This window comes from Cherax quadricarinatus, chromosome 4, assembly GCF_038502225.1.
Source record: "Cherax quadricarinatus isolate ZL_2023a chromosome 4, ASM3850222v1, whole genome shotgun sequence".
Classification (NCBI taxonomy): domain Eukaryota; kingdom Metazoa; phylum Arthropoda; class Malacostraca; order Decapoda; family Parastacidae; genus Cherax; species Cherax quadricarinatus.
The window spans coordinates 13,657,734-13,681,737 of record NC_091295.1 but is presented as its reverse complement, the minus strand read 5'-3'; the positions used below and the strand labels follow the sequence as shown (position 1 = coordinate 13,681,737).

At 38.7% G+C, this 24,004-nt stretch overlaps 1 protein-coding gene across 9 annotated transcripts in view; it reads right to left on the bottom strand.

Moving 5' to 3' along the window:
* Positions 1–24,004, bottom strand: part of LOC128684403 (uncharacterized) — a 251,874-nt gene that overhangs the window by 87,426 nt on the left and 140,444 nt on the right. For 6 of the 9 annotated variants that reach the window (XM_070094513.1, XM_070094531.1, XM_070094549.1 and 3 more), the window contains 4 exons: positions 16,086–16,272; positions 13,534–13,760; positions 6,237–6,419; positions 1–3,457 (listed from right to left, as the gene is read on the bottom strand). The exon at positions 1–3,457 is cut by the window's left edge. In XM_070094513.1, the coding sequence (XP_069950614.1) occupies positions 3,306–3,457; positions 6,237–6,419; positions 13,534–13,760; positions 16,086–16,272 (749 nt within the window). In that variant the 3' untranslated portion in view covers positions 1–3,305. Of the gene's footprint in view, positions 3,458–6,236; positions 6,420–10,394; positions 10,849–13,533; positions 13,761–16,085; positions 16,273–24,004 lie in introns of those variants that run through there. The other 3 variants (XR_011393207.1, XM_070094539.1, XM_070094552.1) reach the window with 2 other exon arrangements.

Here is a 24,004-nt window from a genome sequence, read left to right as displayed (position 1 = left end):
GGCCTCTTGTTTCTGTGTCCCCTCCCTAGAGTGTGTGTGTGTGTGTGTGTGTGTGTGTGTGTGTGTGTGTGTGTACGCACGCGCATAAGCCATATACAGTAATTATCTTTAAGATAACAAGAAGGATGCAACTTTACTACAGTAGGTTCTTGATTTAGGCTTAGGAATAGAAAAGGGCATAAATACTAAAACAAATGTATTTCCTCTGAACTTTTAAGAATCCTGGTAGAATTAAAAGCATTCCTAGATATGAAAGAAATTCTCTAGTAACAATGAATGCAACTTTTGTATAGAGTTTATGAAGAGAAGATTTTCTGATTCTAAAGAGCATTCTATTCTTTTTTTTTTTTTTTTTTTTTTGGAACTTTTGGCATTTGTTGAAACCTGAAATTTCCAGTACAATTCATAAATGATTATAATGCCTAAGATACTGATCAAGGCTGGAGATGTGAATTATCAAAGTCAATAACTGGTGGGAGCTTGCATTAAATTTTAAGGAAAAAACAATTTGACTACAAATGAATTTCACCAAGCTTGAAGAAATCCCAGAGAACAATAGAATCAAGATAAAGGAAACTAAACTATGAAGAGTGAGATTCAGCTGAAAGTTTTATAGGGTGGACTAAAAGACAGTGGTTTATAAAACTCGATGTATTGCTCAAGTATGAGCAAGCTAATATTTATGAACGGACTAATTAAAACCAATTAGCCAGATCTGAGCTTGGGAAGTAGAGATCTGTACTCTGAAAATGGGGTAGGAACAATGAAGTACAATGGATCAACACTGAACTGCAATGTCTGTCTTTATGGACAGGTAGGCAAAGTAACTTATCTTCTTTGGGTCACCCAGCCTAGGTGGTGAATGAACAATATAATAAATAGATTCAGTAAAATTCCAAAAAACACATAACCAAAATATCCTGAATTTGGTATATGGCACAATGGTGCCTTCATAGGATAATAGTCAATTTCATAAATAGTGAAATAAATACCTCTGCTAAAAAACTCAGCATTTTTGCAAATATTCATGTCATTAATTTCAGTGAGCATGGACTGGCTCTGATATATTTTCAAAGGAGTGAGTAAATCTGCAGATCCTTAGCAATGAAGTGCCTTGGGAACAAAAAAAAAAAATTGTACAGTTGTAATAATTTTTGCCATGTATGCCATGCATATTTTGAGGAAAATTTGCACTGTAATTTTACCAATAAACATATATACTGATGTTTAGAACATTATCTATGGAGGCAAAGAAGGGAATGTATGAAAGTATAGTAGTACCAACACTCTTATATGGGTGTGAAGCTTGGGTTGTGAATGCAGCAGTGAGGAGGCAGATGGAGTTAATAAAAGTATTAGTCAGAGGGCTGAAGAGGGGTTGTTGAGGTGGTTTCGTCATTTAGAGAGAATGGATCAAAGTAGAATGACATGGAGAGCATTTAAATCTGTAGGGGAAGGAAGGTGGGGTAGGGGTCGTCCTCGAAAAGGTTGGAAGGAAGGGGTAAGGGAGGTTTTGTGAGCGAGGGGCTTGGACTTCCAGCAGGCGTGCATGAGCGTGTTCGATAGGAGTGAATGGAGACGGATGGTATTTGGGACCTGACGATCTGTTGGAGTGTGAGCAGGGTAATATTTAGTGAAGGGATTCAGGGAAACCGGTTATTTTTATATAGCCGGACTTGAGTCCTGGAAATGGGAAGTACAATGCCTGCACTCTAAAGAAGGGGTTTGGGATATTGGCAGTTTGGAGGGATATGTTGTGTATCTTTATATGTATATGTTTCTAAACTGTTGTGTTCTGAGCACCTCTGCAGAAACAGTGATTATGTGTGAGTGAGGTCAAAGTGTTGAATGATAATGAAAGTATTTTCTTTTTGGGGATTTTCTTTCTTTTTGGGTCACCCTGCCTCAGTGGGAGACGGCCGAATTGTTAAAAAAGAAAAAAGTTTAGAACAATTTCCTACCTCAGACTTCTTTAACTTTTGTCCTACCTATCAATATTTCTCACATTTACCAACGAACCACATATACCTAAAGTGGAAAACACATTAACAAAAAAAAAATTCAGGTTAATATCAGAGCTGGTGGTTTAGGTCACTAATGTAGCAAGGTATGTAGAACCCAGTTCAGATATACACCTCAATGTTATGGTAAGAACTACAGCAGAACCTGACCCTACAGAGATATGTAAAAACAGTACCTATTATACACAGGTATGTGTACAATTTATGCACTTATTTTTCTTTAATATTTTTATTTTGTAAAAATGTAAACAGTATAAATGCTACCTATTAATCACAGTTAATAATTTCTACACTAGTTTCAATGTAATTTTAATATAAAAATATATTAAGAAACATTTTCATATACACAGGAGATAACTACCCATATTTTTGAACAAGATAAAGCTTGCATTGGAAGTTGTGACAATAATTACATCAATGAGTTATAAACACTAGCCAATGATAAACTTTACACAGTTTTCTAAATAAAAAAGAAAACATTTGACACTGCTGTTTGGATCATCAGAATACTTTTCCTCTTTCCACTGATATTAAAGACATTATTATTATCACTTACACAATATATATATTAAATATATTTAATCATGGATAGTATTATGGAACAAACACATTGTGCAGTAGCATCTCTCTTCATAATGGCTCTACACACTAATAAACATACGGTAAATCTGTTATTGATGGACCTTTTTTAAGAGATTTTTATGAAATCTTCTTCAATAGCACCATTTTGCTTTTAAATTTCTAGCAATTTTACATTAAGTTATCCAAAGCATGTCGCTACTTTCGGCATGTTTTAAGTCTCTGTTTTATATAGTCAACAGCTGCTTCTTGAATAATGAGAAGAGAAATCCTAGCAAGTTTTAGTTATACCTAAGTTCAAAAGGCTTGACTTTTGTAATACAAGTCCATCTTAGGCATCTAAATTATGCTTCCACACTTCACATGCGAACAGGTGACTTTTTTTTCTGGTTAATATTACCTGACACAAGAGGTAGTGGGTGCTGATGGAAGTCTCATCCCTCTCCTTCATTAATATAAAGATTTCAGGCACTTTCATCATATGAGAAACTGTTCAACATGTAATGGTTAATGCTAACATTATCATTTATTCTAATGCTCTCATCTTACTGACAAAAGGTTGTATCTGGCTTCTGAGCAACTGAATAACTTTTTTCAAGTAAATGCAAGTCAAATATAAACTTTTACTACAATTTTCAGAGATCAAAATGAAAATTCACATTTTCTACACTAAATTTTTATAATATTAAAGCTCTAGCTGAGAGATCAGAGGCGAGAATAAAATAGAAGGTAGGGAGTAATGATTGTAGTTCGCATCATTTCACTAACTTCAGAAGAGCTCACCAGTTTGATCTTGTCATCATCACACTCCAGCCACATGCTGTCCTCCTCATCCACTCTTTTACTGTCATCACTCTCTGAAAATTACAAAAGAAAATTTATAATTAGCAGGTTGGCAAAGACAACTTTGTTTTAATAACCCCCAGAGGATTAATAACCCATGATAATTCAAGGAGGCCAATCAGTGTGGCTTATTTCCACTGGGACACTTAGGGATGCAACACAATGTTTCCTGATAAGTGAACATGAGTGGTATATGTTAGGACATTCACCCATGCACATAGGACTGAACCTGGATCTTTTGACTTAGGTTCAATCCTACAATATGCCAAAGGTGTTACCTTTAAGGCTACTGTTCTGTCATACAACTGTGAAACAGAAGCCTCATAAATGTTTTACACTATTAACAGGATTGTTGCTTATTTCTTTCTGTCTCATGCTGTGCATGACACTGCGTTTTAACCATTATACTGTCCACACATCTTAAGTTGAAAGCCCTTTCTGTTTCCACAGATTTGAAAAATGGGAGAGAATCGTTTTTCTCAAGGTAATTATGCCAAAAAATAAAAATTTGATGTGAAACTTGCACAATATGCAGTCACAAAGTTAAGATGCAGGAGAGCACTTCATGCAACATTCATTTTGTCCAATTTGAGGTCTATTTTAGTTCAATTATTCTGCTCATGCTGATCCAATTCTGGCAATTTCACTAGTATTCCTTCTGTACTATCTGGTGAGAACAAAAAATTGCTCTTTCAACCATCAGAACTATGCTATTTGAATGCCTAGAAGTCAGAGTTTGCCAATTTTACACCATTTCCAGCAGATTCCAACTTAAAAACAGCCCAGATATAACATTAAACATTGCAGCCACTAAAGCAACCTTTCCCCTGTTCATTAATAAATGTCCTCTCCTAATTAACATTTGCCCTCCATTTTGAATCCACTGTCTCACCCACAAAAAAAAATTTTTTTCTTATTTCTCAGTTAATGAACCATGATCGAGAATGTTTGGTCGTGGTTTAAGCCATCCCAATAATCAAGGAAGATTTTTTTTTATACTGCACACACAAACTGCATAACCTCATTCTTTCTCTTTTTTTTTCTTTTAACAAGTCGGCCGTCTCCTACCGAGGCAGGGTGACCCAAAAAGAAAGAAAATCCCCAAAAAGAAAATACTTTCATCATTCAACACTTTGACCTCACTCACATATAATCACTGTTTTTGCAAAGGTGCTCAGAATACAACTGTTTAGAAGCATATACGTATAAAGATACACAATATATCCCTCCAAACTGCCAATATCCCAAACCCCTCTTTCAAAGTGCAGGCATTGTACTTCCCATTTCCAGAACTCAAGTCCAGCTAAATAAAAATAACCAGTTTCCCTGAATCCCTTCACTAAATATTACCCTGCTCACACTCCAACAGCTTGTCAGGTCCCAAAAACCATTCATCTCCATTCACTCATATCTAACACGCTCACTCACGCTTGCTGGAAAAAGTCCAAGCCCCTCGCCCACAAAACCTCCTTTACCCCCTCCCTCCAACTTTTTCGAGGACGACTCCTACCCCGCCTTCCTTCCCCTATAGATTTATACGCTCTCCATGTCATTCTACTTTGACCCATTCTCTCTAAATGACCAAACCACCTCAACAATCCCTCTTCAGCCCTCTAATACTTTTATTAACTCCACACCTTCCCCAAATTTCCACACTCCAAATTTTCTGCATAATATTTACACCACACATTGCCCTTAGACAGGACATCTTCACTGCCTCCAACTGTCTCCTTGCTGCAGCATTTAAAACCCAAGCTTCACACCCATATAAGAGTGTTGGTACCACTATACTTTCATATGCTCCCTTCTTTGCCTCCAGAGATAATGTTTTTTTGTCTCCACATATACCTCAATGCACCGCTTACCTCTTTTTTTTTTTTTTTTTTTTTTTTGCCACCCACAGCAAATTTGAGGGCACTATGAAACATTTATGCACTTTTAATAAATTATTATTATTATTATTTTAACTGGTGAGTTTTTGTGTATAACTTCCAATTATATAACCGAAGTCTACAGAAAATCCATGGACTCTGTTTAAAGGATTTCTGTAAAGAGCATTGTTAAGTGTGGGTTACTACAACTGCATTTGTACCATCCATAAATTTTGAGTTTTTGTTAAATTATGAAAGAATTATCCCAGCATTTCATAGCAGGTAGGAATGACTTGAAATCTTCTTAGAACATTTATTAAATTGCATTCTCAATGTTTCAGTGATAGATCAGTCACTATCATCACAATTCATTTGTAGAAAATGACATAATATACAAACCATAATAAGTCACAGGAAATACAATGAAACATCAGCAGAACATCAGAGAGAGTTTGAAATTAAGTTAACTAAGCACAAAAAGAAGTGGTGCTTATATGTCCTACATGAACCAGGAGATTACTGTCCAAGACAGTTCCAAACGATGTACAAACTATAACAAATCACTGTGGAAAAAGTAAGAATTGGCACAAGAGAAAAAACATGAATTTACTAATATTAAAATTTTCTAAGGCTTTGCTTATGTTTATTGTTTTTCCAATGATATGTTATAGTTTGTACACTGCTGAGAATTATGTGCTGTTCTAGGATGATTTCAAGTCATTCCACCTATTATGCATTGTATTTCTTCTATTTCAGTTTGTTAAACTGTCTTAATCACCAAACTAGCACTGTGAATGGTTAATAGAAACTCTGAAAAATAGTTCATCAAGTGGTTATGTCATTTAAAGCAGTTTTTACTGCACTCACTTGAAAAGAAGTTTCACAGTGTGTAAAGTTATTGAAGGGTATAAAATATTCTCACCTAAATGGCCATTTACAGCTGACTGAGGACGGATGTGATCCAGCTTCAGTCCACAGCATTTGCTCCACTGACATTCTACCTTGGCACTGTTGGGTGGCTGTAGCTGTGTTGGTTGCTGTAGCTGCTGCTCTGGACATTTTGAAGAATGAAGACCACTAAGCCGAACAAATGACAAATAATGTCCTATCAGGGATGAAAAGTGCACATATCAATTAATTAGAAACAAAAATAGTGTATTTTAATGATCATTTAGAAACATAATAAAAAGCATAATAAAAGGAATGCTAATTAAGTAGCTCCCTCAAAAGGAATGTACTTTAAAAAGTACATTTTTCTGAAACCATAGTTGAAAAATTATAATGTAGAGTTACGTCTGAATAGAATGCTGTAAATCTTGAATAGCATGACATAAAAGTTTTAAAAGCGATGGCTCAGGCATAAAAACGTTTCTATTCAGAGATTCACATGACCCAGGAAAAGGAGGATGCTCACTCTGGTTCAATATGATGTATGCTGTAATGGCACTCTTAACCTCAACAGACATCCCATTCATCAGCTGATAAAAAATACATGATCACAGAAATCTGAGTAGTGTAAGCTAACAGGAGACCCACAATTGTACTCCATAACTGAGCTACCCAACTATCTCCAAACACTACATCTAGATGCAAGAGAATCAAAGAATTCTTTCTACTTTTTGGCATATTTTCAATTGATAAAGTTGTGCATTAAATTTATGATGGTCACTGGCGGCATATTAGCATCCTACATTTTCTCTGGACAGAACGCCATGCCAATTTTCTGTGGACGGAACAGGCAGAATACTGCATCAAACATCAGCTTACCCTTGGCCTCAGAAAATGAGTTTGATGAGTTTAAGTAAATTAAGTTTTTATTTAGGATTTTGGTACGGTACATAACACATTTCTAAATCAACAAGCAATATTTACAATGAACGATATCAAAAAATTCATAATTTTTGACAAAATAAATTTTAAAAAATTTGAACACTGAGACACTTACGCAACATATGGGAATCTTTATTGAGGAAACATTTTGCCACACAGTAGCTTCATCAGTCCAATACAAAGCAGTAAGGTGTAAGGAGAGGAGGAGTTTGAGGTAATCAGTCCCTCAGCCTGGAGTCGATGTATTCAGTCCATCAATCTTGTAGAATGTACAGCATAGAGCCGTAGACATGGCTTATATACTGTAGTCAGGCGAGGCGAAGCCGGAGGAGGCGGGGTCATAGTGGAACCATCCACTAGTCTAAGTAGGTCTTCGTCCAAACGTTGGACAAGTTTTGAAGATTTCTTTTTATCAAGATCCCATGATGCTGCAGTGTCTGACAGAAGTGATAAATGGTTTAAAAAAACTGTTTATCACATCTTTCAGACACTGCAGCATCATGGGATCTTGATACAAAAAATTCTTCAAAACTTGTCCAACCTTTAGATGAAGACCAACTTAGACTAGTGAATGATTCTATGTCTCAATCTTCAACTTGTTGGTTTTCTAAACCATTTATCACATTAAAAAAATTTGTTTGGCATATCTGGAAGTCCCGGGAACGTAGCCCTATTTTTTTTCACATGGTCTTCAATTGCTTAACATGTTTTTTTGTCTAAGATGCCATTTCCAGGAACATAACTACGGTCTTAGTCAAGGGTCTACTCTATATTTTTTAACCCTTTCAGGGTTGACAGGCCCTCCAAGAGACTTGTTCTCAGGGTTGGCCAAATTTCAAAAAAAAAAAAAAATTATTATTTCTTATGAAAAGATAGAGAATCTTTTCCCAATCATAATGACATCAAAAGTATGAAATTTGATGGAAAACTTACGGAGTTATGCTCTTGCGAAGTTAGTGGTCTCAACAATGTTTACGCATCGGCGATTTTGCCCACTTTGAGCCCTATTTTCGGCCAATTCCAGTGTACTTGTCAACAAAAATCATAACTATTTCGTTAAAACTCCATTTTTTTCTATCGAATGAGTACAAGAAACCACCCATTTACTGATTTCAACTATCCAATACAGTGGTCAGAATTTAGCAATTTTGCCAATTTCACACAAATTTCAAAAGATGCCAATTTCCGAATAGGGTCCAGAATAAACAAGAAAGACATTCCTGGCACTAAAATAACATTTCCTCTGTTCATTAGTCATGTCCCCATGCCCCTCTTACATTCTTTTGCTTTCCACTTTGAATTTTTATTCTCACAAAAAAATAGAAGATTTACTGTTATGCAGTCTACTGCATTAGTGTAGAAATGGTATAAGTATTATCAGCGCACTTGTGAAAGAATATTAGACTCACCAGTTGACACGTATTGGACGCATAGCATGATTTGTTTACTTTTCAACTTTAGTAAAAATTAAACATTTCTGCTACTTTGAGCACAATTTCAAGGTACTTTTCTTTGTAAAACCAGTCAAAATCAATTCAATTTCTGTAATATGTCTTCCATTCTATAAAATGAGACCAAGAAAACTAGAATACAACAATAAATACCATACGAAAATACAGTGCAAAGTCGCTGTTTTAATCCAAAAACACGATCTAAGTTTTTTTTCCTCATTACGCACTGTGTGCTGCAGGATTTTTTTATACAGCGCACACTGACCACATAGACCCATTCTTTCATATGTAGGCCTACCAGCTTTCTCTCACTAGATTTGAGGGCGCTAGAATTTAGGCGTACTAGTACGTCAGAAACCCTTGTGCATAAGCCGTACTAGTACGGCCAAAACCCTGAAAGGGTTAACAAAGGCTAGGTAAACCATACCCCCGGCCGGGATTGAACCCGCGGTCATAGAGTCTCAAAACTCCAGCCCGTCGCGCTAGCCACTAGACCAGCTAGGTGTTAAGTAGAAGTCAATTAATTTTTCTTTTTAAAACTGTAAAATCTCTGACAAAGTGGGAGTTATCCCAGTTGCTCTTTACTAATGATGCAGTTCTTTTAGGAGATTCTGAAGACAAGACACAACTGCTGGTGGATGGATTTGGGAGGGTATATTAAATAAGGAAATTAAAGGAGAATGTAGAAAAGAGCAAGATAACAAAAAATCTAGGTAATGATAGTGTGAATATCAGATTGGAGAGAAGGAATATGGAGGAATCAGTGTGAACAAGGTAACATTTATGAAGAGATTCAGGGAACCAGACTCAAGTCCTGGACGTGAGAAGTATAGTGAATGCGCCCTGAAGGATGAAGGAAAAATTGCAGTTTGGAAGGGCATTTGACTTGCAATGTCGAAGAGCCACTGGCAAAATGGTGATAGTGTGATGGTAAAAGTGGTTTTTTTTTTTTTTTTTTTTTGGGTCACCCTACCTCAGTGGGAGTCAGCAAGTATTAATATTAAAAAAAATATATGGGAGCGGATATATGAGCAGATGGATTTATGAAAGATGAGGTGAACTATAGACAAGATAAGGGGCAAAAGGTGGGTGGTGTGTTGAAGTATCTGTGGAAAAAAGTTTATCTATGGAGGTAAAGAAGGGAATGTATCAGAGTATGGTGGTTCCAACACTTTTATAGAGGTTTGAGGAATGTGTTTTAAATACTGAAGTGAGACGGCAGCTAGAGGCAGCGATATCACACCTCAGAACAATGTGTTGTGTGAATATCCAAGCACAGAAATTAAAAGGTGATGTAGGGTCACCAAGGTGCATAATTCAGGGGGCTGAGGAGAGGTGTTGAGGTGGTTTGGGTCATACAGAAGAGGAATATATTGACAAAGAGGGTACATAAATCCTGGGTGAAAGGTAGGAAGGGTAAGGGCCACCCCAGAAATGGTTGGATGAAAGGGAGAGGGGAGGGAGGGAAAGAGGCTTCGAGTTCCAGGGGCCTGAGTACCCAGCACACTTGTGCTAGCATGTCTGATAGGATTGAATGGTGACATGGTTTTTAATGGATGTACTGTTGGAGTGTGAGCAAAGTAACTTTAATGAATATATTTCTTAGAGGTGGTTAGCCATAGTCCTGAAGGTAGGAAGGGCAGTGCCTGCACTGGGGATGGTTGAAGTTGGAGAGTAATCTGACTGTGATGCCACCAAACTTCTGAAAGACAGCAACTGAGTGTACAATGGTGAATTCATTTTCTTCTTTTTCTAGGCCACCCTGCCCTAGCAGAAGACAGCTGTTGAGTTAAACATGAAATTTATTTATTGTAGACAGAAGAGAAGCTGACTCGAATCACCCATGAAAGCAGCATCACGGAGAAAGTACAAGGGGTTGTGTCTATTTACTAAATATGTACTGTACTATTGTCCTATTCTTTCTTTTGTGTCCAATAATTAAAAATGAACATTGGAAAGAGTAAGGTGATGAGGATAACAAAAAATTTAGGTAATGAAAGATCAGATACGAAGGAGTATGGAAGAAGTGAATGTATTCAGATACAGCCTCTTCTCACTTAGCAACATATTCGTTTACCAACGACTTGGACCAACGACGGGCTCTCCGACCGGTATGCATACCTAAATTATGTATATTAAAGCTGATTTCCTCTATTTTGTTTATTACAATATACAGTACACTACTGTATAAACATTAACCCCTTGATTGGCGCAACCCCAAATCCTGAGGTGTCTCCTGATGTCGCAAAATTTCTGAAAAAAAAAAAAAATTCTTTTAGAATGATAGAGAATCTTTTCCTGATTGTAACGACACCAAAAGAACGAAATTTGATAGAAAACCGAAGGACTTACGCTCTCGCAAAGTTAGCGACCGCGGCGATATTTACAAATTGGCGATTTCACCCATTTTGAGCCCTATTTTCGGCTAATTCCATTGTTCCAGTCGACCAAATTCATAGCTATTTCTTTAGAACTCCATTTGTTCTATCGATTGAGTACAGGAAACTGCCCATTTACTGATTTCAACTACCAAATAACATGGTCAGAAATTTGCAATTTGGCCAATTTCACAAAAATTTAAAAAATATGATGATTACAAAATAGGGTCCAGAATGAACAATGCAGACATTCCTGGCTCTAAAATAACATTTTCTTTGTTCATCAGTCATGTCTCCAGGCCCCTCTGATATTACTCTTGCTTTCTATTTTGAATTTTGATTCAAACAAAAAATAGAAGATTTACTGTTATGCAGACTACTGCAATATTGTAATAATTGTATAAATAATGTCAACCCATTCATGACTGCATATTAGAATGGCTACATGGACATTTATTGGAAAATGACATCATTTGAACATCAGCAAAAATCCAACATTTCCCCTACTTTGAGCTCCATTTCAAGGTTCTTTTCACAGTAAAACCAATCAAAATCACCTCTATTTCTATAATATGTTTTCCATTCTATCAAATGAGACCAAGAAAAGGAGAATACGACCATAAATACTATAGGAAAATAGACCACAAAGTCAGCATTTTAATTAAAAAAAAAGTCGGAGTTTTTTTTTCTCATTATGCACTGCGTTGTGCAGGATTTATTTTTATATGGTGCACACTGATCACACAGACCCATTCTCTCACATGTGGGCCTACCAGCTTTCTCCTGCTTGATTTGAAGCCACTAGAATTATCGAGTATATATACGTCTGAAACACTGGCTCTTAAGAGTGTATATATGGCCAAAACAGTCAAAGGGTTAAAAAAAAATACCAGAAATGTTTTAAATGGTGCAAAGGTGACAGTAAAACAATATCAAACATGGTTGACACAAACCCACTACGATTATTGTATGCTCCTCACTTAGCGACAAATTCGTTTACTGACGTGGTCTAAGGAATAGAACTTTGTCGTTAAGTGAAGAGAGGATGTATTTGGGAGTGGATTTGTCGGCATATGGGTATATAAATGTAATCCATGGAAGCAAAGAGGGGAATGTATGACAGTATAGTTATACCAATGCTCTTACATGGATGTGAAACATGGGTGGTGAATGTTGCAACAAGGAGAAGGCTGGAGACAGTGTATATGTTGCATCTAAGGACAATGTGTGGTGTGAATATAATGCAAAGAATCTGTAGTTTGAAAATTAGGAGAAGGTGAGGTTGTTGAGGTGGTTTGGGCATTTAGACAGGATGGAACAAAATAGAACGACTTGGAGAGCATATAAATCTGTAGTGGATAGAAGGTGGGGTGCGGGGTCAACCTTGGAAAGGTTGGAGGGAGGGGGTAAAGGAGGTTTTGTGTGTGAGGGGTCTGGGCTTCCAGCAAGCATGTGTCAGCATGTTAGATAGGAGTGAAGACAAATGGTTTTTATGACAATATGCTGCTGGAGTGTGAGCAAAGTAATATTTGTAAAGGCATTCAGGGAAACCAGCAAGATGGACTTAAGTCCTCGAGGTGGGAAGTAAAGTGCCTGCATTCTGAAGGAGGGGTGTTGATATGTTGCAGTTTTTTAACTGTAGTGTAGGCATGCCTCTGCCAAGACAAATGGAGGAGGAGGAGGAAAGGAAAGGAGGAGGAAGAGGAAGAGGAAGAGGAAGAGGAAGAGGAAGAGGAAGAGGAAGAGGAGGAGGAGGAGGAAGAGGAAGAGGAAGAGGAAGAGGAAGAGGAGGAGGAGGAGGGATGATGATGATGATGATGATGATGATGATGATGATGATGATGATGATGATGATGATGATGATGATGATGATGATGATGATGATGATGATGATGATGATGATGATGATGATGATGATGATGATGATGATGATGATGATGATGATGATGATGATGATGATGATGATGATGATGATGATGATGATGATGATGATGATGATGATGATGATGATGATGATGATGATGATGATGATGATGATGATGATGATGATGATGATGATGATGATGATGATGATGATGATGATGATGATGATGATGATGATGATGATGATGATGATGATGATGATGATGATGATGATGATGATGATGATGATGATGATGATGATGATGATGATGATGATGATGATGATGATGATGATGATGATGATGATGATGATGATGATGATGATGATGATGATGATGAAAGTGTTTCTTCTTTTTCAAGTCACCCTGCCTTGGTGGGAAATGGCCAGTGTGTTAATAAAAAAAATAAAATACTTGCTTTCTACTGTTTCTGGAAATGTGATTGCTGAAGATTATCTTGACTCATATTTACATTAACATGATATCATGTGTTATCATAGCTTACCTTTATGTATTCATGTATGTATATTCAAATTACTGTCTAGTCTAGTAGTATCAGTTCTGCTTTGTAAGCTACTCACTCTCTGTCTCCTAATTGTTACATTTGGAGACATTCTTACCAGATGTGAGAGTAGCTCTCAGATGACTGACATTCTTACCAGATGAGAGAGTAGCTCCAAGATGACAGACAACAGCAGTAAGATGGTAAGGAAGGTGTACAGCAGTGTCACATTTACTATTAGAATTTGATCTAGGTCCTTTGCTATCCCGTTCTTCTTCAGCTAATGACTGCTTCCGGATTTGCTCCGAGAGACAACCTCGACAGAAACACGAGAGCTCTAAAGGTGCTGGCATGGCTTCGCTGCACTTCGCCGTAAACATATTTCTACAAAAAAAAAAAAAAAGTAATAGGAATAATATAATTCATTGTAAAAATATTTTTGAGGCTGAAACTCAAGGGGCACTCACCTGGAGCACACACTGCCTCATTTACACCAATCCTCACCTCTCTGACCCCAGGATGGTCCATCACACTTCTTATTTTATGATACTGGTAGTATCATAGCATAGATCCCCCCTTTCCCCAAGGCTAGAATAGTGCAAATCTGACTGAAAAACTTCAAGACACTCATATTTGTGTAAGAGCCACAGCAATGCCCACAGTTTTCCCCAACCCAGCTGTGATGTTTCAAATGTACACTGGAATTTGGAGCTTTATCAAGCTCACAGCTGATTTTGTACATAACAAGACTACTACCTTAGCAAGCAATGCTGAAGGGGGCACTATACTTGGTGTACAACATGCTATGGACTGTGCTGGAGCCAGTAGGGTGTGTATTGGAGAATGACTTTTAATGTATATTAGAACCCCAGGCAGAATTTTTTTTTCATAATCAGAAGGCTGTGATATAGACTCATTAAGCATACACCTACCATCCGATTTACGACCTTCTCGACATACGACCACTCGACTTACGACCATGTTTTGTATGCCAAATTTCTGGGAAATATAAACAACTGTTTGTGATGTACACAGTGTTTATCCTAAACATTACAGTATAAAACACAGTACTAACAGCATAAAAAGCAATGTAAAAAATGAAATACCAGAATAAAACAATCAAATAAGGTCTTTACAAAAATGTGATGTTGATATTCAGTAGTAAGGTTCGACTTGTGTCCATTCTGACTTACGACCAGTTGGTCAGAACCAAACTTGGTCTTAAGTCGGAGAGTAGGTGTACATTGTATTTTTTTTTAACGCAGTGGCCATCTCCCACTAAGATGAGAAGACCCGAAACAGAAGAAATGCTTTCATAGTTTTTCTTTAATATATAGTAATTTATGCAGTAAGGGTATATACTCTAATTAGCAATTCATAATCAAATTAAATCAATTATATCCCAAGAATTACAAGGTGCAGATTCAACTCTGGAATTACCTTATGCATCTTTTTGTAAATACTAAGGAAGTCCCCTTATTTTCAGAAACATTTTTGACAAACAAAGTAATACTTATGAACCATTTAATACTAGTACAAATATTTAAATGAGGAAAATAACATGTAATTTTAGTCTTGTGTTTTAATTCAGCATTAATAATTTTCATATATAAAGTGGTTTAGATACAATGGGGAAGTAACAAGTGAATAAGTTAGCAGTACAAAATACCACTGATGCTGTATATACTGATGAATGCCACCTATTTAATACTACATCAAAAGATGTTTTTTGACTGTTTTTGAAGCTACTGAGAAATAAGGAGATTCTGATCCTTCAGGTTGTTTCAAATATTGGGCCTTTTGATATGCATGGAGTGTTTACCCAGGTTAAGTTGTACACATGGAATATCTAATATACATGATAGTGGTGTTTTCAATGATTCACTGGGTGGGTAATATACTTCACATGTAGAGGGATTGGCATGTATGAACAACAGTCTTACTGTGTTATTACCTTGCAACTAACTTCTACAATAATGCACATAGCAATCAGCATAAATGAATAGCTGTTTTATTCTGTTTAGTCTTTTATGTCACTGGGATAACTTCCCTAATCATGCTCTTAAGGAATGATTAAGTATTGCTGCCAATCAAAATAATGCATGAAAATGATAAGCAGGTACTCTATGTGGAAAATACCATACAGTAGGTAATAGAATGGTAGACAATACCACAATAACCATCCAGAAAGGTAATACCATTCTGTCATAAGAATGTGAAACACAAAACTTGAAAATTTTGCCCACTAGCAGAATTACTAATCTTTTCTTTTGGTCTCAAATGCGTAAAATGGCTGATCAATCTTATAAATTTTAATTTACATTTAGTATACACTTTTTTGCTTTCCTGTATTTCTTAATTTTTATTCCTGTAATATTTCATTCAGAAACACCTTCTTTAGAAATATTACAAAAAGATCAAAACTGGGGGAGAAGATTCCTGGAATCATTGACACAAACACTTTTCTAGTAATTATAATTAAAGATGTCAGTCTATTACATATTTGTAACAAATAATTATTTATTTATTTATTTTACAAATTAACCTACCTCAGTGGAATATGGTCAGTGACAAAAAAAATGTAAATTTACTTATAAATTAATGTTGATAAAGAGTGATTTTCTTTACATTAGGTTATTTACATTGAATGAAACATTTATAACTATTTCAGTACTTACTGACCCAAAATAGTTTCAGAAGTAGACCTACCTATGATATGAGCTGAACCGTTTAACATGAATGACGAGATGATGCGGCAGTTGTGAATAGTGGACGGAGCGTCGTGCCTCGTTGTGATGGAAACAGTGGTCACACCAGTACTTGTTATTGTCACGTAAACACTCTTCCTCACACAGTGCTGACATAAACACTTGAGGGTCACTCACATTCTCATCCTCTGTGGGCGTGCAAGCTTCAATATTAAAATACTGATTCACACATACATTAAGAATTGCAATAACAGCTTACTACATCACATATGATTCTAGTATCACGCTTGTACTAACAACTTACTACATCACACATGCTTCTGGTATCATTATGCTAGTACTATATTATGCTTGCAAAAGTAAGTATTAATGATTAGTTGGGAAGTGATGCTTGTATTGGACTGTTTGTATCTAGTACCAACAACCAGACTGAGCCATCAATGAGGAGACCTGGTCCAAGATGGGTTGAGGAAAAGTGTGTGTGTGTGGGGGGGGGGGAGAGTAACCTCCAACACCATCTACAGGTATGTAGGTAGTGTACTCTTTCATGTATAAACCAGACCTGTTATTAGCATTTGGCAGTTAAGTGTCATAACTATGTGAAGAGGTCTCTATAAATATCCATGAAGCACACCAATTAACTTCTTAACCCTTAAACTGTCCAAACGTAGATCTACGTTTTTTCAACATTTGAAAGTATGTAAAAAAAGTAATTTTTTTTTTTTTTTAAATTTGAAAACGTGAAAAAAAAACTTTGATCTTTTTTTTTTTGTTATAACTGAAAATATATAAAAAAAAATGTAGATCTACTTTTGGAGCACTATGCATATGAACGTAGATCTGCTTGGACAGTTTAAGGGTTAATTGTACCCATCAATACATCATAAAGGACATACGAACAAAACAGGAATGTTTTTTTTTTTTAACACACCTGTTATATCCCAATGAGGAAGGGTGAACCAAAAAAGAAAAAACAAAAGTTTTTCTTCTTTTTCCATTTAGCAATTTATAGAGGAGAAGGGGTTACTAGCCCTTTGTTCCAGGCATTTTATTCACCTTTTACAACACACATGGCTTACGGAGGAAGGATTCTTTTTCCATTTTAAACAAATAATTTGCCTTCACTATAAATTCTCATGGAAGGTTTGCCTCTCTCTCTGAGCAGTGTTTCATGAAGAATGCAAGACTATTCCACAAAGAACTGAGTATCCATTATCCTTGTGAATATTGCCATAGATGGATAGACAGGTTCAAGAAAGCATGATATTTGTCAGATTAAAACTTGTGGGAGAGCCTCTACACATGGTGACACCAATGACTATTTGAGCCCCCCCCCCCTTCCTTTTTTTTTGCAGATTAAGTTCAATTCTCAGCAATTTATGAAGTAGATGAAACAAGATTACTCTGACAAGCTTCTGTACAACATTCTTGCCTGTAGTGATGAAATAAAATGGATGTTGGTGAAGAATTAATGCACAGAAACCTCTTGATATACCTTGCTTTTAAACCCTTTCACTGCTGAGACCTCTGCTCACAAACTTGTTCTCAGTGTTGAATAATTTAAAAAAGAAAAAAACTTATGAAATGACAGAGAATTTTTTCCCGATGGTAATGACACCAAAAGCACGAAATTTTATGAAAAACTTATAGAATTGTGCTCTCGTGAAGTTAGCGGTCTAATCAATATTTACGCATCGGCGATTTCGCCCATTTTGAGCCTTATTTTTGGCTAATTCCATTGTTCCAGTCGACCAAAACTCATAGCTATTTCGCTAGAACTCCTTTTTGTAATATCGACTGAGTGCAAGAAACTGACCATTTACCAATTTCAACTACCCAATAAAGTGATCAGAAATTGGTAATTCGGCCAATTTCATACAAAATTCAAGAAAGGCCAATTTCAAAACAGGCTCCAGAATTAACAATACAAACACTCCTATCACTAAAATAACATTTTCTCTGTTCATTAGTCACATCTCTAGGCCTTTCTTATATTACACCTGCTTTCCATTGTGAATTTTTATTCACACAAAAAATAGAAGATTTACTGTTATGCAGACTAATGCATTATTGTAAAAATGGTATAAAGAATATAGTGGACCCCCGGTTCGCGAAGTCATCAGTAACTGATAAATCCGGTATCCGAAGCATTATATCGCAAAAAAATTGCCTCGGTTCCCGTTACAAAACCCGGTACTCGATACGATTCATACAATACGTGTCCACGTGTGGCCTAAACTGCCCCGTGTGTGCCAGTGTTTACAAGCCAGCCAGTGTGCGCGCATCTAAGGATACATTCGGTACATTCCATATTATCCATATTATCAATGATTTTGGTGCTTGTTTCTGCAAAATAAGTCACCATGGGCCCCAAGAAAGCTTCTAGTGCCAACCCATCGAAACCAAGGGTGCTAATGACTATTGAAATGAAGAAAGAGATAATTGCAAAGTATGAAAGTGGAGTGCGTGTGTCGGACCTGGCTAAGTTGTATAGTAAATCCCAATCAACCATCTCTACTATAGTGAGCAGGAAAACGGCAATCAAGGAAGCTGTTCTTGCAAAAGGTGCAACTGTGATTACAAAACAGCAATTGCAAGTGTTAGAAAATGTTGAGAGACTGTTATTGGTGTGGATAAATGAAAAACAGATAGCTGGAGATAGCATCTCTCAAGCGATCACTTGCGAAAAGGCTAGGCAGTTGCATTAGGATTTAATTAGAAAAATGCCTGCAACTAGTGGTGATGTGAGTGAATTTAAGGCCAGCAAAGGTTGGTTTGAAAGATTTAAGAATCGTAGTGGCATACATAGTGTGATTAGGCATGGTGAGGCTGCCAGTTCAGACCAAAAAGCAGCTGAAAAATATGTGCATGAATTCAAGGAGTACATAGAGGCTGAAGGACAAACCTGAACAAGTGTTTAATTGTGACGAAACAGGCCTGTTTTGGAAGAAATTGCCAAGCAGGACCTACATTACTCAGGAGGAAAAGGCACTCCCAGGACATAAGCCTATGAAAGACAGGCTTACTCTGTTGATATGTGCCAATGCTAGTGGTGATTGCAAAGTGAAGCCTTTATTGGTGTATCACTCAGAAACTCCCAGAGCGTTCAGGCAAAAGAATATCCTCAAGGCTAATTTGTGTGTGCTGTGGAGGGCAAACACTAAGGCATGGGTCACTAGGGACTTTTTCTATGACTGGTTACACCATGCATTTGCCCCCACTGTAAAAAATTACCTAATTGAAAAGAAATTAGACCTTAAGTGCCTCCTGGTGTTAGACAATGCCCCTGGTCATCCTACAGACTTGGCAGAGCGACTTTGTGGGGACATGAGCTTCATTAAGGTCAAGTTTTTGCCTCCTAATACCACTCCTCTCCTGCAGCCCATAGACCAGCAGGTCATTTCCAACTTCAAGAAACTGTACACAAAAGCTATGTTTGAAAGGTGCTTTGAAGTGACCACAGAAACTCTATTGACTCTAAAGGAGTTTTGGAAAGATCACTTTAATATCCTCAATTGTGTAAACCTTATAGGTAAGGCTTGGGAGGGAGTGACTAAGAGGACCTTGAACTCTGCTTGGAAGAAACTGTGGCCAGAATGTGTAGACAAAAGGGATTTTGAAGGGTTTGAGGCTAACCCTGGGAATCCTATGCCAGTTGAGGAATCCATTGTGGCATTGGGAAAGTCCTTGAGGTAGGAGGTTAGTGGGGAGGATGTGGAAGAGTTCGTGGAGGAGGACAATGACGAACTAACCACTGATGAGCTGCTAGATCATCTTCAACAGCAAGAGGCCAGACCTGAGGAAACTGCTTCGGAGGAGGGGATAGAGAAATTGACGAAGTTGCCTACTTCAAAGATTAAGGAAATGTGTGCAAAGTGGCTTGAAGTGCAAACCTTTTTTGATGAAAATCACCCTGACACAGCTACTGCAAGCCGTGATGGCAACCTGTACACTGACAATGTTGTGAACCAGTTTAGGAAAGTCATAAAGGAACGAGAGGTACAGGCCTCTATGGACAGATATGTTGTGCGACAGAAGTCCAGTGACTCTCAAGCTGGTCCTAGTGGCATTAAAAGAAGAAGGGAAGTAACCCCAGAAAAGGACTTGCTACCTCAAGTCCTAATGGAGGGGGATTCCCCTTCTAAACATTAACCCTTTGAGGGTCGACAGGCCCTCTCCGAAACTCGTTCTCAGGGTCAGCCAAATTTCAAAAAAAAAAAAAATTATTTTTTCTTATGAAAAAATAGAGTTTTTTTTTCTAAACATTATAGGATAAACAAAAAAAATTTACCATCAATACTTACGGAGATATGGATGCATGAAGTTTGCAGAAAATGAGCCGCTTATGGCAACAGCGGCGACTGCCGCTCACCCGGTAAACTTTAGTTTACTTGTATTTGAAGGTTTGTTGTTTTTTTCACTATTTTATTTTTTCACATAACTTATGTGGCCTATGAGACCAAAGTAAGGTGCAATGTACATATATACACTCGTTGTATACAACACAATAAGCACACAAACATAATTATCAATATATTGTTTACAAAACTTGTTTACAAAAACAAACAATACAAAACATTGTTTATTATTATTGTTCTATAATATATATACCAATATACAGTCACTGAACATATTCCTATTAGTTCTGCAGCTTGTGGAACTCTGAAACATGGTGTCATACACAATGGTGTTTTATCTTTCTCCCTCATTCTATCTCTTTCAATCTGTCTCTCTCTTTCTATCTGTCTGTCTATCTCTGTCTCACAGGTACACATAAATACAAGTATACATAGTATAAATTACCTAGGATAACCCAAGAAATCCAGACAAAGTGCTATACTCTGCTTGAAGATGTGAGTAAAAGTGATGACACAGTCTTGTGGCTCTCTGAGACAGAGAGCTAGACGGATAGACAGATAGACAGGTGTAGACAGCCTGTACTGTCTGCACAGACAGCCCATGCTGTCTGCCAGCTTAGTTCATATTTCGCGCCACTCAAGTGCTGCCACCTATAGGCCTTGCCACTTCAGTATGCCCAGACTTGCCTCACTCTCACTCACACAGCAGCCTGGCATCAAGACACAAGTACTCCCAGCTCTCTCTTGCGGGCATGGCCCTGCCCGGGCCATGGGCACAAACACACAAGCCTGTGTAACCCAACACTAGTTATCAATAAAGTAAGAAGCCTCCGAAGACGTATATCATTCACTACCCACAACCAGAATACCAAATAATCTCGTTAAATGGTGACAGCGGTGCTCCGCAGCAGTTGTGTTTGCCTGGAGAGAAGGAGGAAGAGTTATGAAGTCATCTTCACTTCATCACCCTACACAAGAAGCATCCGTCTCTCAACGAGTTATCCTGATGTCGTGTCTGCACGTTTGAGCATCCAGACACAGGTACTAGCAGGATCCAGCCGAAATTTATCGAAATTCTCCGAGAATTGTGAGTGGCGTCACAGTGACCCCACGCTACAGCGTCCCAGTGACCCCACGCTGTTTCTCAAGTCACGTGTTCAGCGTCACTTGTATGTTGCTGTTGTTGTTGTTCAGCTCAGCACAGCTGTTTCAGCAAGCCAGAGGTGAGTTTTGTGGTGATTTCTGCGTCCAGTGTGAGCTTCTCCACGTGTTTGTGGGTGGAGGAGGAGGAGGAATGGCCAGATGCCCGCCCTGCCATACACTCACGCACGCTCCTCGCCACCACACTACCATACACTCACCACTGCCCACTCCCTCTGCTGTGTTTTCTGCTGTTTTTCGTATGAATTCATTGCCAGTGCTGTGTATCCGAGTGCCCGAGGCCACTCGAAGCTACGTGGATTACGACGTCACGTGGGTGTGGCCGATGTCACGTAGACCTACAAAGCCACGTGAGTTACCAGATGTCCCAAGGCCACATGCTGTGGTCTGCTGCCCGCATCACATCGACGCCACCTACGATGCTGCCCGACTTCATGACGTCACGATGTCTGTTGACGTCACCTCACGATGTCTGCCTGACGTCACCTCGAGATGTCTGTTGACGTCACTGCTGCTGACGTCACCTTGCGACATCACGCCTGACATCACATGATGTCACATCGAGTGTTCTAGTAATTATTTCAGTATTGTCGAGAAGATTGAGAGAAGATATATGTCGTGTGTTAATTAATTCCTCTCAGTCAGTGTTCTCACATTTTAGTATGTCTTAGTGTCAGTTTTGTGCACAGAAAAGCATCATTTGCTAGTTAAGCCATGTTGTACCGTATGTACAGCGGTGTGTTTGTAAGTTTTCCGTGTGTCCAGTGAGGTCTGTGGTCAGACCCTTGAGTTGCACCACTAAGTCACCCGCCTGACCAGTGTTTGACAGCTGATTTCTCAGCCCTGAGCGTATGAGCCCTCTTGTACAGAAAGCTTTTATGCTCGTCGCTCGTGATGTTCTGTAGAATCGTACCTGCTACGATTCCCATCGAGATTTGTTTCACTTCACCTCCAGACCTTCAGAGTGCAGTTATATGTAGAGAAACAAGTCTGGGGACGCTTAGACTAACCTCTGCTATAACTCCAACTGTCGAGAGATGATACTCGTCAAGCCGCAGCCAGGCCTGTCGGCAGGCGCTGTGTCAGCCTCGTGTCACAAGCTTCAGTGAGCAGCCTGCACAAAGAAGATGTCACTTTGACTGCTAGCTCTCTCACTGCAGTCTGGTGTATGATGTTACGACTCCCAGATGTTTCGCCCAGTCGTCTCTGCCACGACTCGCTCCACGCTCGCCGGCAGTGACAGCCCAGCGACAGTACCAGCCGAGAAGTGTCCTCCTGAGTCGCTTGCCAGAAGTCCTGCCCAGTTGCCGAGTTTTGTCGACGCCTCACTCGAGGGCACCAGCATGTTGTGCCCTAGGTTGAGTGAAAACCTGCAGCGACTCCTACGATGACTGCTTCACCAGAGGAGACCGTACCCTGTTACGTCACAGCTCAGCCGCAGCGATGTCTCCCGTGTTGCAGTATCTGTCCAGACGCAGGAAGGCGTGCAGTGATGCCCTTCGACGCTCACTGCCTTTGACCACGATGTTTAGCACACCCCACATGTTTTTTTCTTCCCTCCCTGTAGGAAGTTTTTTTTTCCATGTCCATATGTATATATATGTTTTTATTTTGTGTTCTGTGCCCTGTTCCTACGAGAGAGAGACCGAGTTTCTTTTACTACCAGTATTGTCGCGTCAGGACGACGCGCGGTAGGTGGCCGAGCGTATGTAGACAGCCTGTACTGTCTGCACAGACAGCCCATGCTGTCTGCCAGCTTAGTTCATATTTCGCGCCACTCAAGTGCTGCCACCTATAGGCCTTGCCACTTCAGTATGCCCAGACTTGCCTCGCCCTCACTCACACAGCGGCCTGGCATCAAGACACAAGTACTCCCAGCTCTCTCTCGTGGTCATGGCCCTGCCCGGGCCATGGGCACAAACACACAAGCCTGTGTAACCCACCACTACTTAACAATAAAGTAAGAAGCCTCCGAAGAATTACATCATTCACAACCCGCTACAGCTACTAAACAAGCCCGTTATACAGGGAGCTTGACAGACAGACAAATAGACAGACAGAAATGTTAGTGTACCAGTACCAGTGTACTAGTGTTCCACCCTCCTCCTCCTCTTCTTCCTCTTCCTCCTCTTCCCCCTACTCTTCCTCCTCTTCCCCCTACTCTTCCTCATACTCTTCCTCTTCCTCTTACTCTTCCTCTTCCTCCTCCTTCTCCTCCTCTTCCTCCTTCTCCTACTCTTCCTCTTCCTCGTACTCTTCCTCTTCCTCCTACTCTTCCTCCTCCTCCTCCTCTTCTTCCTCTTCCTCCTCTTCCCCCTAATCTTCCTCCTACTATTCCTCTTCCTCCTCCTCTTCCTCTTATTCCTCTTCCTCCTACTCTTCCTCTTCCTCCTCCTCCTCT